The sequence below is a fragment of the Chlamydotis macqueenii genome, chromosome 2, assembly GCF_036417535.1.
Source record: "Chlamydotis macqueenii isolate bChlMac1 chromosome 2, bChlMac1.mat, whole genome shotgun sequence".
Taxonomy (NCBI): Eukaryota; Metazoa; Chordata; class Aves; order Otidiformes; family Otididae; genus Chlamydotis; species Chlamydotis macqueenii.
Genome location: NC_141557.1, coordinates 95,168,366 through 95,181,537, shown reverse-complemented (window position 1 = coordinate 95,181,537; position 13,172 = coordinate 95,168,366). Strand labels below are relative to the sequence as shown.

General features: G+C 35.9%; 1 protein-coding gene across 2 annotated transcripts in view; it reads left to right on the top strand.

The window, feature by feature from the left end:
• LPCAT1 (lysophosphatidylcholine acyltransferase 1) overlaps positions 1 to 13,172 on the top strand; it is a 67,236-nt gene that overhangs the window by 14,108 nt on the left and 39,956 nt on the right. For both annotated transcript variants that reach the window (XM_086740474.1, XM_086740473.1), the window contains exons 4-8: positions 671 to 783; positions 2,335 to 2,395; positions 4,968 to 5,026; positions 10,138 to 10,172; positions 12,695 to 12,749. In XM_086740474.1, the coding sequence (XP_086596600.1) occupies positions 671 to 783; positions 2,335 to 2,395; positions 4,968 to 5,026; positions 10,138 to 10,172; positions 12,695 to 12,749 (323 nt within the window). The remainder of the gene's footprint in view (positions 1 to 670; positions 784 to 2,334; positions 2,396 to 4,967; positions 5,027 to 10,137; positions 10,173 to 12,694; positions 12,750 to 13,172) is intronic.

Sequence of the window (13,172 nt, the reverse complement as noted above, 5' to 3'; positions counted from 1 at the left end):
TGTATAAGAGGCTCCCCGCCAAGCCAGGAAGAGGGTGTCTGAAATCTGATTCATCTAGTATGAAGAACAGGCAAACAGGTCAGACAAGAAGAATGCTTTTTCTTTTGATCGTGCTGATTCCTCAGAAAAGATAACACAATCCGTGTATGGAATATCTTTTGATAGTGTACCTTCAGTGAAGCTGAGCTATCATAGGAGACAAAACTCTAAAGACAGTGGCAGTTTGACCCGCAGGATGTCTTTTGGAAGCACCTGGGAGGTTCCAGCTATGTTTGTTGGATTAGGAGCGGCTACAGATTTTGTGATTTGTGTAGTAGGAGGAAATGGCCTATAGTCAGCCACAGCTACTGTGTTGCGGAAAACTATGCATAATATGTACAATCATGTTTTATATTGTGATGTATGTATATTGATCTATTAAAAATTGAAAAAGTACGAAGTGCCAAAGTAGTAAAAATGGTTTTCCTCACAGGAATTCGTAAAAATATTTAATAAAACTGCAATAATTCAGCTGAATATTTAAGTTTGCAGTGTAATATAGTAAAATAGTTATGTACTTATACCAAAATTATTGGCTGGAGGACTGCTGGGGAGGAAACTTTTTCAAACTAAGGGGAAATAAAGGCTGTTTTGCTTTTTTTTTTTTTTGTTTGTTTTCACTCCTGTACAGCTCTAATCAAATACATCCGACCAGTATTTGTGTCTCGGTCAGACCAGGATTCTCGCAGGAAAACTGTTGAAGAGATAAAGAGACGTGCTCAGTCTGATGGTAAATGGCCACAGGTACTGTATACTGCTCCTGTGTGACAGTTGGTATTTGTGATTTCCAGGCTTTGGATCTGCAGTTTACTTTTTTCTGTGTGATTTGCTTTAGATGGCTTGTAGTGGGTGGGATTCCCCCCACCTCTGTCTAGAAAATAGGATTCTTATCTATTTAGTGTACAAAACGCTAGCTTTTCATTGCAGTGTGTTTTGAGGGAAGACTAGGTAAGTACATGGGAATACAGCTCTATTAAGTGATACTAAATGGACAGATCCAAGGAGGTTTAGAAGGTCTTCTTAGAAGAAACTAATCAGATGCTCAGTAGAATACCTGGGGAGTATTGTGTGTTCTTGCACTTGTCAAGATTTTGGCTTACTGTCATTACTGGAGATGTGATACTGGCCCAGACAGCCCAAGCAATTCAAATGTTCCAGTAACCAGAGTACGCCTGTATTGGACCACAGGATGAAACTATTGCTAAAATAAGTGGCTCAGGGTTGGTTTTTTGTTTGGTTGGTTGGTTTTTTTTTTTTTGCACCTGAAACTTGACTCATAAGGTGTGTTGGAAGAGAGTAATGGGAAGGAAGGCATGACTACCTAAGGTTTCAGTTTTCTAGAAGCATGTGATTATTTTGAAAACTTTAAGCATTCTTCTTGGGATTTTTTTGAGATTAAGATCCAGTATGCTTTTCATGGCATTGTTATTACCACAGTGGTTATGTCCACACACTGGACTACAGAAACATTATAAACAATGTGACAGATGATACATAGCTTTCGCATCATGACTTCATCAGTAGATTTCAAAGCACTTTCAAATGTAAATATTCTGACTTACAGATGAAGAAACTGAGTCGCAGAGCTGAAGTGATTTCCAGAATGTCTAGCAAGCTAGTACCAGAGTGGACAATAAAACTAGCTCTGTCCTCTTATGATATGTGTTTATTTCCTTTAAATGTCTTATTTTTCAGCAGCCTGAAATGTCTTAAATTTCAGCAGTTCTTGGCTTTTTGCTGTCCAAACAATTTTTTTAACAATCTAACCTCTTCCTCTAGAGCTGGTTCAACTTGAGCATTTTTGGCCTTGTTAGAATTCTGTGTAGATATTTTCAGCCTGTCATTCTGACATCTGTGCACATGCCAAGTAATAAATGCAAAAAGAAAATAACAGTCTTCCTTTTCTTAGCCTTTACACAGGTAGCTTGGGAGCAGGAATTTTGTTTTGGTGCAAAACAGAATATGATGTTTTTACCAGCACCAAAACCTTTTTTGAAAATTCTCTTGTACTCATAAGTGTTTCTGGTCACTGTCAGTGTTCCAATTGAATACAATTACTATCAGATGACAAGAAAGAACCAAATTCACAAATAAAGAAGAGTATTTTGACTAGTAAGGCAGAACTTTACTTGACTTCTTTATTGAGCAGTATTTTTTTTTACTCTAACTGAACTGGTTTTCCCTGAAAATTTTTCATTTACTGTAATCAATTAATGTTAGCTTTGAAAAGATGTATTTATAAATAAATCCACATTGAAATAGTTCTTAAGTCAATTTTTTTTTTTTTACTTCAAGATAATGATATTCCCAGAGGGTACTTGCACAAACCGATCCTGTCTAATTACATTCAAGCCTGGTAGGTATAATGCTCATTTCTCTGTTCTCTACAGAATGTTCTTGTGTCTTCATTTTCTGAAATACCACTTGCATTGTAATTTGCTTGTTGTTGCAGAACTTGAGTTAAAAATCTTGCAGTAGAGTGGAATTGGAATAGAAATTTTCTGATACTACAAAAGGATTGTAGTTCCACTGTTGAGCAAAATATTTTGGATAATTCAGAATTTTTCTTGGCTTCTGAGGTGCATATGAACTGGAGGACTAATGTTTCTTCCTAGGTTTTCATGGTTGTCTCTTCTGGGGTTTTTTTGGTTTTTTGTTTTTGTTTGTTTTTTTTTCCTTGCTCCCCCGGTTTCCTATCTTGGGTCTATCATGCAGCATTTAGATACCTTAAGCTTTATAGTGTATCAGTGTATTTCTGTTTCAGGCTGCTGCAGCATTTGTTACTGTGTTGTATGTGGTTGATTCCTCTCAAACTCTTCTGTTGCGTTGCATTCTGGTGAAGATGGCACAGGAATCTTGCCAGTATAGCACTGCTAGAGAGTGTAATTTAAAAAAAAAATTTTTTTTAATTTTATTTAGCATTCACAGTTTAAGCTCTCTTTGGTTACTATCACCCTTCTAGCTTATCAGATTAGTGGTAGAGTGTACAACACTGAACATTGTTGCAGCTGTGAAGTGCAGTTACAATAGGGAGAAAGGCCAATACTGCATTGAACCACACACGTTTAATGCGAACTTGCCTTTATAATGTAGGTAGGGAGATGGTGAATGAGAAGGCTGCAGTGAGTGATGCTGTTGTGAATGTGTTTTTTGGCTCTTCCCAGGTTTCTGCCTAGCTCATTGTGTTCTGGTCTTACTGTGTTTCTTCTGTTTTGTGTTGCTTACAACTTCTGTATCGCTATTAGAATATCATGCAATGAGTTGGCACTGTGCTTCCTCGCAGTGATTCATTTGGCTTGAAGGAATTTCAGCATCTCTTGTCTTCTGAACAAACAAACAGCTTTTCTTCCTCCCCTCTCAACTCTTACCTTTTTAGATGAATGAGTGGTGGTTAGAACATCCACTTCTTTCACTCTTTACTCTCTCTTTCCCCGCCTCTGTCTCCACCCGAATCCTGGCCATGCTTTGAAAACCAGCCTGAGTCATTCATTAAAACTTTGATTTCCTGCCCTCTCTCTGTGGCGTAGACATTCCAGGCACCATATACTTTCTGCCCCAAATCCCCACTGTATCTTCCTCTTCTCTGGTCTCATACGTGCTGCTGTCTGCCCTCTTGACTGTCTTATTTTACCTACTGGAACCTGCTTCTGCATCCATCCAGCCTCCCAGAAATCCTTTGCCTCAAGATTCCTCACTTACATCAAATTACTTTAGGTATCTACTCAAGTAACTACTTTCAGGATGCCTTTCCCCATTCTACTCATGTGACCTGCACTCCTTGCTCTTACTACTTTTTGTTTGTTTGTTTGTTTTTTGTTTTTGTGCAGGCTAGTCTAGTTTTGTTTAAATGGTGGTGTTGTCATCTACTGCTCAGATTTTTGTCATGTTCAAATTTTTTTCAAAAGTCACTTAGGCTGTTGTTTTTGAAGACTGAATAGAAAGGGGCCAATAACCAAATCTCTGCAAGATCCCATCAGAAACTCTTCATTTAAAGATGTTTGTACTCCATTAACAATTAATTCTTTTACATGTATGCAGTTATTCTGTAAGGCAAAAGTAATGCGAAGAATACAGTATACTTCCATCGGTTCAGTTCTTAATTTTAATCAAAATATTAGGGAGGACTTAGTAAATTACTGTTAAAAACATAATTTGAGTGAAGACTCTTTTTTAAATTGTTTTCATGAGGTAGATATTTAGAGAAATCTTGAGCAAGATAGTTGTTATGCTTACCCAGTCTTTGTGCTAGAAACCAAGAAAATGACGAGCAAGTGACTTTTTGTGCTGCTTATGGAAATTATAGTTCTGATAAATATGAAATGAAGCGATACTTCTGTACAATAGCTCTAGTTTAATACTTCCTAAGTATTAGATTTTTCCATAGCTACAGAATAAACAAATAAGTCCTAAGAGGAATTAAGGTGGGAGAAAAGAAGTGAAATTAATTCTGTTACTTCAGAGGCGATAAATTTCCTGTAAATCGATGTTAAAAAGATAAAAATAGAAAGCTGCTTTTCTGTAAGAAAGCTTAGGTTCTTCACCAAAAAATGCTGTTGAGTACAGGGAATATATTGAGTTAACTCTCTTGCACATACTCATTTTTTTAATTGTTTATCAAGCTGAATTTGGTACTTGAGCTTTGACTTGTACATGACAATTTAAGTGGTAGAGGATAATTTAGAGAATGCAAACAAGCATTCTTAATTATTTCTTTATCTTCTGAACAGCTGGGTATACATTGTCATTCTCCAGTACTTGCTTTTTTAGATTACTTTTGAGGCTACTTTTGGATCTTATGTTTTCACTATCAACTAACTCCCATGCCTCTCAGCCCAGTAATTCTGTCATTTTTTTTTTCTTTTCTGCAATAAATTTCTTCTGTACCAAAATGTACTATAAAGTAACGATGTGTCATATGTGCCTTCTAGGAGCATTTATTCCTGGAGTTCCTGTACAGCCAGTGGTTTTACGTTATCCAAACAAACTGGTAAGTTCAGCTTGCAGTAAATATGGGGCATGTTCCTCTAAATACGTTGGCACATCTGTAATTTTTTAGGTTAGATAATTAGATTTAGAAATTTGGAAAGCATTAATAAATGCTTATTGGCTAAGTATATATTCCTTAAGCCTCTAGCCATATAAATAGTCTCAACTGAGACAGTTTAAATATGTCTGCTTTTATTAGATTGCCGCTTTAAAACAGTGCTCTGAAAGTTGTTCAGGTTGTTACAAGAAGTACTGTACAAATGACAAGACGAATGTCAATTCCTGTCTAGGATCTGTGTTCCCACGTGCTCCCTGTTAACTGCAGTGTGTGCTGGAGGGTTTTCTTAATATCATTTAGTGCTGGAAGGTGCTTCTGCACCTCCTGCCTGTGAAGGAGTTAGTCACAAATTAATGCAACTAGCAAAATGATAACAGAATAGTGTGTTGGGGACCTTGACACCTTTGTAAGGTGTCTAATTGTCTGTATTTTACGTTCACTGTGCACTCAGCTAAGGAATGCGAGAAAGTAGCCAATTCAGAGTAGTCCTTCAGTATAAATCAAGTTCATGTAAATTAAACATGCAAACTATAGCTTTTGTGTACAGTATCTAAATTAAACAATTGTTACGAGTGCCTGTAAAGATGTAGGCAAACAAATGAAGACAAAGCTCATTTGATCTACTTCAAGATCAAGCCTACAGGAAAGCACAGAAGGGGGATTTTTTTTTTTTATTATTATTGTTCAGTTTACCTGATGTACATACTTTCCTGTCCTACTGCAGCCAGAATCCTGTCTGTCTACATTCCTCAGTTAATTAGAAGATGCTTCCTAGTGAACTTTGCTAGCTTTTATACCTGAAGTTTCTTTTTGAGCCCTCTGGGTCTGCTTTCAGGTCCAGTTTGTCCCCTTCTAAAATAGAAGTTACTTAGGGGACGATGAGAGGAGTGTCAGTAGTAAAGTAAGGACTACCTTGCCTGTTTGCTGATGCATGTCACATCAGATTTCATGTCATCTCTCTTTGACTAGACAATTAACAACCCCTTGAACTAAGGAAGGATTTAATTTCCTCTTGATACCTGAGTGCTTATGTTTTAAAGTGTTTCCATCTGTTGTTCTTCCTGTCAGTTTATAGGTTTGTATAAAACATATGCTTGATTAAAAAGTAAAAGAACCTAGGCAGAGTTAATATACGTAGACCACCGCTTGCTCTTGACTGAGTCAAGGTGTGATGGCAGTCAACTAGTTTGCAGTAACAAACTCAAAAATTGTCTTTGCGGATGCTGTGAGAAGTATAGCAACCTGTTATGCTCACATAGAATTAAGTGCACTGTAGCAGATTGCCTGGGACTTTTTGTTACATAATTGTTTTATTTTCAAGAAGAAAAATTATTTTCTAAAAATATTTTTAAACCTTTATTGCATTGACAGTTTAAATTGCAAATATGCACATGCTTTATGTCATACTTAATATACCTTGTTACTTTTGGTCAATAGTAAACATATTGATAAAAATATCAAACACTGTGAAGCTCTCAAACATTAATTTGCAAGTGTCTTCAAAAATCCATTTTCACACCGAGATGTCCTTATTGCCTGTAGTATGTAATATGCAACATTTGTAAACTACTATTAAAAATTCCTAATACTCTATTAACAGAGATTGAGCTTTTTACATTGAGGTAAATCCATGTAAATTTAAATGAAAATGTTCATTTTTTAATATATTATTGCAAAACATCATAAAAGAAACTATAAATGTTTATACAGATATCCATCAGAGTTGGCCTGAATCTGTGTATGGAACATTGCAGGAATTAAAAGTACTAGGAAAAAGAAAACACTTAGGTTTTCAGTGCCTTACCGAGTCATTTAACCTCCTAGAGTTTACTTCCACTTAGCATTAGTGGGAGCAGGAGAATAATTGCTACTACAATTTAATCTTTAGATTAGCTTGGGGGCTGTGAAAGAGTAGCAGCAAAGTTAGAAAGAGGAGAGGAAGGAGGAGTATGATGTGATACATGAAGGTGAGATTTATTTTGGTTAGGATACAGTTAAGAGGTAGCAAGTAAGCACAACAGAGTAAGGAGAGAGTATTGTTTTTCATACACTAAGATAGCATTTCTAGCAAACTTTAATTGTCTCTGGCTTCGTTTGTTGTCTTGTTTGACCTCTGTATTACAGTTTTAGGTTTAGAAAGGAATTTCTTAAGATCTTTGAATTCCAGATATGTATTGTGTGTGGTCACGCCACTGCTTGTAGCTTGAACTGTCTGCTCTGTTCTACCTTCAGAGCTCTGAGTTCCACAGCACAGATGAGAACAGTCTTGGACTTGAGTGCAGCTGACTTTTGGGAGGCTTTTGGAGATCAGAGCCTGGGATGAATGTAGTAGGTCTATGCACTCTTACATGTTAATTTCTTTGTGCTCTGTTCAAGACCTAGGTAAAGTACTATTGTTTTGCAGTGGACTGAGATATGTGGAAAAAAACGATGATGTAAATTCAGTGCTCTTCTAGCAAATAAATCTGTTTCTGGTTGCTGTGAAGAACTCTTTCTAGTGATGGTTGCCCCCTGAATACCCTTCGTCTTCAGGCTTATCATTGTTTGCAGTAGGTGATTCCTCTGGTCTGGTGTTGATGTATCTTTAGGAGCAATATGTTAGTATGTTGCTCCTCTTGATGCATGAGCAAAAAGAAATTGTAAGGCTTAAAATGTTGTTGAAATTAAAAATTTGCTTGTTCATCTAGTTTCATAGTTGTCCAACATCTAATAGGCAAAATAATATTACCTATGTTCTAATTAAAATAAATGCTCTAATGTCTCCGTCCGTAGGTTCTACAACAATCATTTTTGCAATTCACTTTAACACTAACTTTGTGTATGCAACTTTTCCTTCACTTTCATTTTCTGTCAGAGTGCTGGTAATTACAAAAGGCTGTATACCTGGTTAAATATCACAGAGCCATTTAAAATATATTTTTATGTCCGAGTGTTTTACATAGGTAACTGTTATTTGATAAGAGTTTTGGCAGCATCTCTAGTGCAGCTTTGGTGTATCAGGGTTGATTAAGCATGTAAAAACACAGCCAATCTGCTGTTTGAAGCTTGGCATAATTCTCAGTGTCTTCCTGTGTCAAATACAAATTATGGAAGATCTACTTCCGCACAGTTCAAATGTTTCAATACCTAGATGCAAAAGTTTCAAGGTATATTCAGAATGCTATCAGAGTGAATGCTGTCCATAAGCTGGTAGCTGTGATAAGTGAAAAAGATACCTAAACTAGGTACAGAAAATATCACTTTTCTGCTTGCTGTTTTTGTCATAAAAATATTGGATATGCTAGCAGGAGTCTCCTGCAAAATACGTAGCATTTATAGTCATCATCCCTGCTGTATCCTGATATTCTCAAGGAGAAAAAGCATGCACGTCTGCTGTGACATTCACTTTGGGAATTTGTTGTGGGATTGTTGATAGATGCACAGCTTATTTGAGTTTGTCTTGCCAGCTAGCCAGCACAATGACTTCATTCTGAAAATACCTGTGTGTTCTTCAGTGATCCATTGTCCAGGCAAGGCATCTTTGTAGAGCTCACTTTTTCCTTTGTCTCCTTCTGCACTGTTGCAATTAGAGAGCTGAGTTGGATATGTATGGTGCTGTATTGTGGTTCTGTATGGCAGATCTAGTCTCTCATTAGAGAAATTACTAACTATCTACCTTGCAATGGTCAAGGTTAGTAAATGAAAGTTCCTTGTGGAAAAAACAAACTCCATAATGTGTTTACTTGCAGTAGTGTCAGACACATCAAAATTGCCAGAAACAATTTAACAGTAAAACTATAAAGTTCTACAAGAGAAGTCTGTTTTCACGCATGTATGTTGAGTGCTAGAGATGGAATCTTTCCTTATCATATTTTGTTTGATTTTAAAAAAAATGTTGAAAATCAAGATTCAAATTTTTGGTAGTCCTTCATGATATGTTGATCTTATTCCAAGCTGTTGATCTATCACACTAATTGCATTTTTCACCCATCATAGACATGTTGCTTTCTTTCATTTTTACTTGTGACAGCCTTTTGCTTTAAATGGTAATTAAAACATGATTTTGACTTGATTTTTGAAGATCATGGCATATGTGATCACCTGAACTCTCTAAAATGGTTTTAGATGATGGCATAGAACTGAACTGGAACATTTTCAGTAGGTTGATAGAAATATCTTTATGATCTGGTCTTAGACACCTGAATTTACCTTTTGTCTTTCCATTACTGACTTGTACATTTTTTTTTTCTGAGTTGGTCAGAACAATAGCTTGGAACTAATTTTCAGGTTTGGGGATTCTTTCTTTTACACTTAAATCTAGTCTCCAAGTATTACAGTTTTTTTTTTTCCTTACACTGTTTTTTAGTGTTACAGTTAAAAATGTGTTAACTTACTGTCATATTCCTTGTCACCTGTTACACACTAGTTTTGAGGTTTTTGTTCCCTTTTTACTATTTGCATCTTGTTTACATCTTTCACTGCTAGTTGTCCTCTTGTGGAGTTTTACACACTGTTCATCTTGACCATCTAAAGTGCTGCTGGTCTTGCCCGAAAGTAAATTGATGATTTAAATCTCTTATAGCGTACCTTTTGATCAGGCAGGTGGATGTATGCCATCTGTGAGTAAAGGCAACTGCACAAACACTGTTTTGAGGTAAGACGTAATGTCTTACTTGTCCTACTGCTTCAGGTCAGTTGAGTAGACTTCCTTTCAGTCCTCTCCACAGGTCCCAAACACTTGAGCAGAATGGGTTAGGAAAATACATATGGACTATGCGTATCAAGGAACATCATTTTACAGTAAATAACTTTGTTTTCCAAGACTAACAGTACTTGAAGAATTCCTGGATCTTTAAATGTTTTATGAATGTTTTATGTTTCAAGAGCTGAGTTACTGGCTATTTCCTAGCTACTTAAAAGGTAGGCTGATTCCTACTGGGGCTAAGAACTTTTGCAAAGAGGGCATTGAAGTTTCCATGAAAACCTTTTAATCATGTCATCAGTTACACTATCCATAATGTAAAAGAAATTTGAAATACAATAATTAATTTCAACTGTCATGCTTCTTTTCTTAGGATACAATCACATGGACATGGCAAGGACCAGGAGCGTAAGTGGTTTGTTTTATTGCTTATATCATGATTGCTTTCCTTAATTAGTTTTTGTTTACAGGCATATATAGTCAAGGCATATATAGTCAAGTAATAATTGCTGGCTATTCAATTATTGTTTGGGATTAATTTGTCTTTTAGCTATTATTCCCTAATTATCATGATACTCAGAGGAATCAGGTATAAACAATGTAATTCTGCTGCTATGATTTTGGTGGTTTGCAAAGTGGATTTTAAGTATTTATTTCTTCGCCAAATACCTGAAGTAAAACAACTTGCTTCTGCTGTACATGTTGCATTACCTGGAAATCGATTTGTTGTGTTTCTGTATAAAAATCTGTATGGCTGTTGTTTGAAATATTATTCTAGAGATTCCTTAGCAAATTCACGTGATGTAAAATACTAAACAAAGCAGTTCTTGCTTGTTTAAAAAAATACAATTTTTTTAGCATTATTTTCATGTTGGAGTTGGAGTAGAAGTTCTAAAATGTTTAGATGAAGATCAAAACAAGAAATTTTGAACCCTAAGTAGAGAGGAGTTGGATTCTGTTGTTAATGGCTTGCTGTCAGCCTCCTCCTTGAGAACTATTGTTGTGAATGTCCCATCTGAGATCCTGTATCTCAGTAGCAACAAAGGAACCACTAGAATTAGCCAAGATTCAAGTAATTCAGAATTTTGTCAATTTTGCGCATTCAAATGTTCTGGGAACCAGGTCTAATTAAGGACACATCTAGATTTGGAGACTTGGGGAAATCATTGATCACTTTTAAAGGTTTGACTTTGAGTTAAATCGTCACATTGGAAGTAGATGAATCCATGATAGTGTCTAAAGTAAGTAGGTACTGCAGTGTTTACTGCATGCAGGGATTTCTGTGCTCTCCTTGTGAGTTCCTACCTCTTCCCTTGTATTTGCACTGCAGTTCATCTAGCAAATTAATTCAGCCAGAGGGGAGAAAAGTGAGTAGCTTACTTCCAGCTTAGCGTCCTACCTAAGAAGTCAAGAACACATAGAAGGAGGAAGAAGAGGGAAAGAACTTGTAGGTGTGTTGCCTCAGATCACTTTAATGTGTACAAAACTTATTTGGAAGTGCTGAACTCTGCTAATAAAGTTAAATTAAATTAAAGCTGAATCAGAATCTTAGGCACTATGTGATGTTCTTCAAATTCACTGGGTCGGTTTAAATTACAGCTTAATTAGGATTAATTCTCCTGAGTGTCCTGAAATGTATTTTTCGTGTCTTGGCAGAAAATATTGTTGAGACTGACACAGTCTTCACTTTCTCAGCAAATGTCTCTCCTTATGACATGGTGTTAGCCAAAATATAACCTGGAAATGTTGATGTATCCAGGAATGTTCTGTTTGTTCAAAGTTGATGTAGCCTATAAAATGAATCGAAAACTTGTCCCATGGAAACTGTACAATTTCTTCCAATTATGGAAAGTAATGTTTTTATTAGTTTGACAGTATTCAGAGCAGATCAACTGACTCCACCTTGAAAACAAAGATTGACTATACCATACAACTTAGATTTTCTCTGCATTGGACTTGAGTTAGATACAGGTTCTATCAATTTTTTAAATTTGTATTTATAATTTAAGTTTTAATCTTTGAGAATTGCAAAGAGTTGGCAGAGAGAAAAGTTTACTTGTAGCTTATTGGGGTCTTTTAATGCTTTTGGACAAGGGCCAGACTTTCATGTTTCCTGTCAGTGATGTAAACTTCAAATCACAAGTTCCACTGTTGCTCTTGCTCCTTTTCTTTGCTGTAATGTGTTGGAAGTTCAGTAGGTAAGAAGGGAGGAAATAAATGTGTTGGAGCCCTGAATGAGCGTATAACAAAATGAGTAGGGTGTTGCTTCTGGGATCTGCACTTTATCTACCTAAGAGGATTTTGACCAGCTCTACCTCACAGTGATTGACTGCTGTAGCTACCTAGATACTGTATAAAATGTGGCTACTGATGCTGCTCCCTAATTTAGGAGCAAAAATCCTTTCCTGGATTTGAATCTTACTGCTTTGTAAGGTCACGTTTATTCCAGTATCTTGTATCTTAGGCTACTAAAACACTGGTACTGCATTTCATTAACAAACTTCTGAAGTATAATGAACTGTGATTCCAAACCAAGGTAATGATAAAATCTTGGTGGTTATCATTAATCTTGCCAACTCTGTGCTGAATATAGCATTTTCCTGAAACAGACTTACTCTTTCTTTACATCCTATGCAGACATCCTATCTTACTGTATGTGTTAGTACCTGTATATCGTATTACTGCTTGTCTTCCTGCTTTTGGGTATCTTTTAAGATGAAACTTCAATGTAAATTATTTTTGTTCCACCTTACAGAATGTAATGTATAGAAGTATTCTCAAAGACCTTTTCTGTTAATTTTGTATCTGAACATGATCATATTATCAAGTAGGAATGTTACTTGAATACTTAATGTACTACTATTTCACTACATGTAAATTTTTTCCTCCCTCTTTTTTCTTTTTTTTTTTTTTTTTTTTTCCCCTTTTAGGTTAGAAATTCTGTGGCTTACTTTGTGTCAGTTGCACAATTCTGTGGAAATTGAGGTCAGTAAAAAAACCCCAGTGTATTCTGAGCAGTATCAGAATACATAATATTGTCCTTAATTCTGCAGTAAAAGTTTGTATTCAAACTTTATATCTTAACATAGTCTGTAAAAAACAGGTTAAAATACCACTTACATTTTAGACAAGTGTCTTCTGTATCTGAAAATGTAGCCTAAAAATTGAATGACAAAATATAGTTTTACACTTGGCTTAGGAATTTACTTTCTTAATCATTGAAATTGAGTACATACATTTCTGACTCTGTTTAAAGAGTTCTTTGTGAATAAGTTTCTTGCCTTTTAATTGCCTGATTGCTATTCCAGCTAGTATACCAACTGTGTGTTAGATATCCAAGTGTGTGAATGCTGACGTACAAACTAAGGACTGTCTTCTAGAGAAAAATAATTGTAAGTGGTTTCTTAC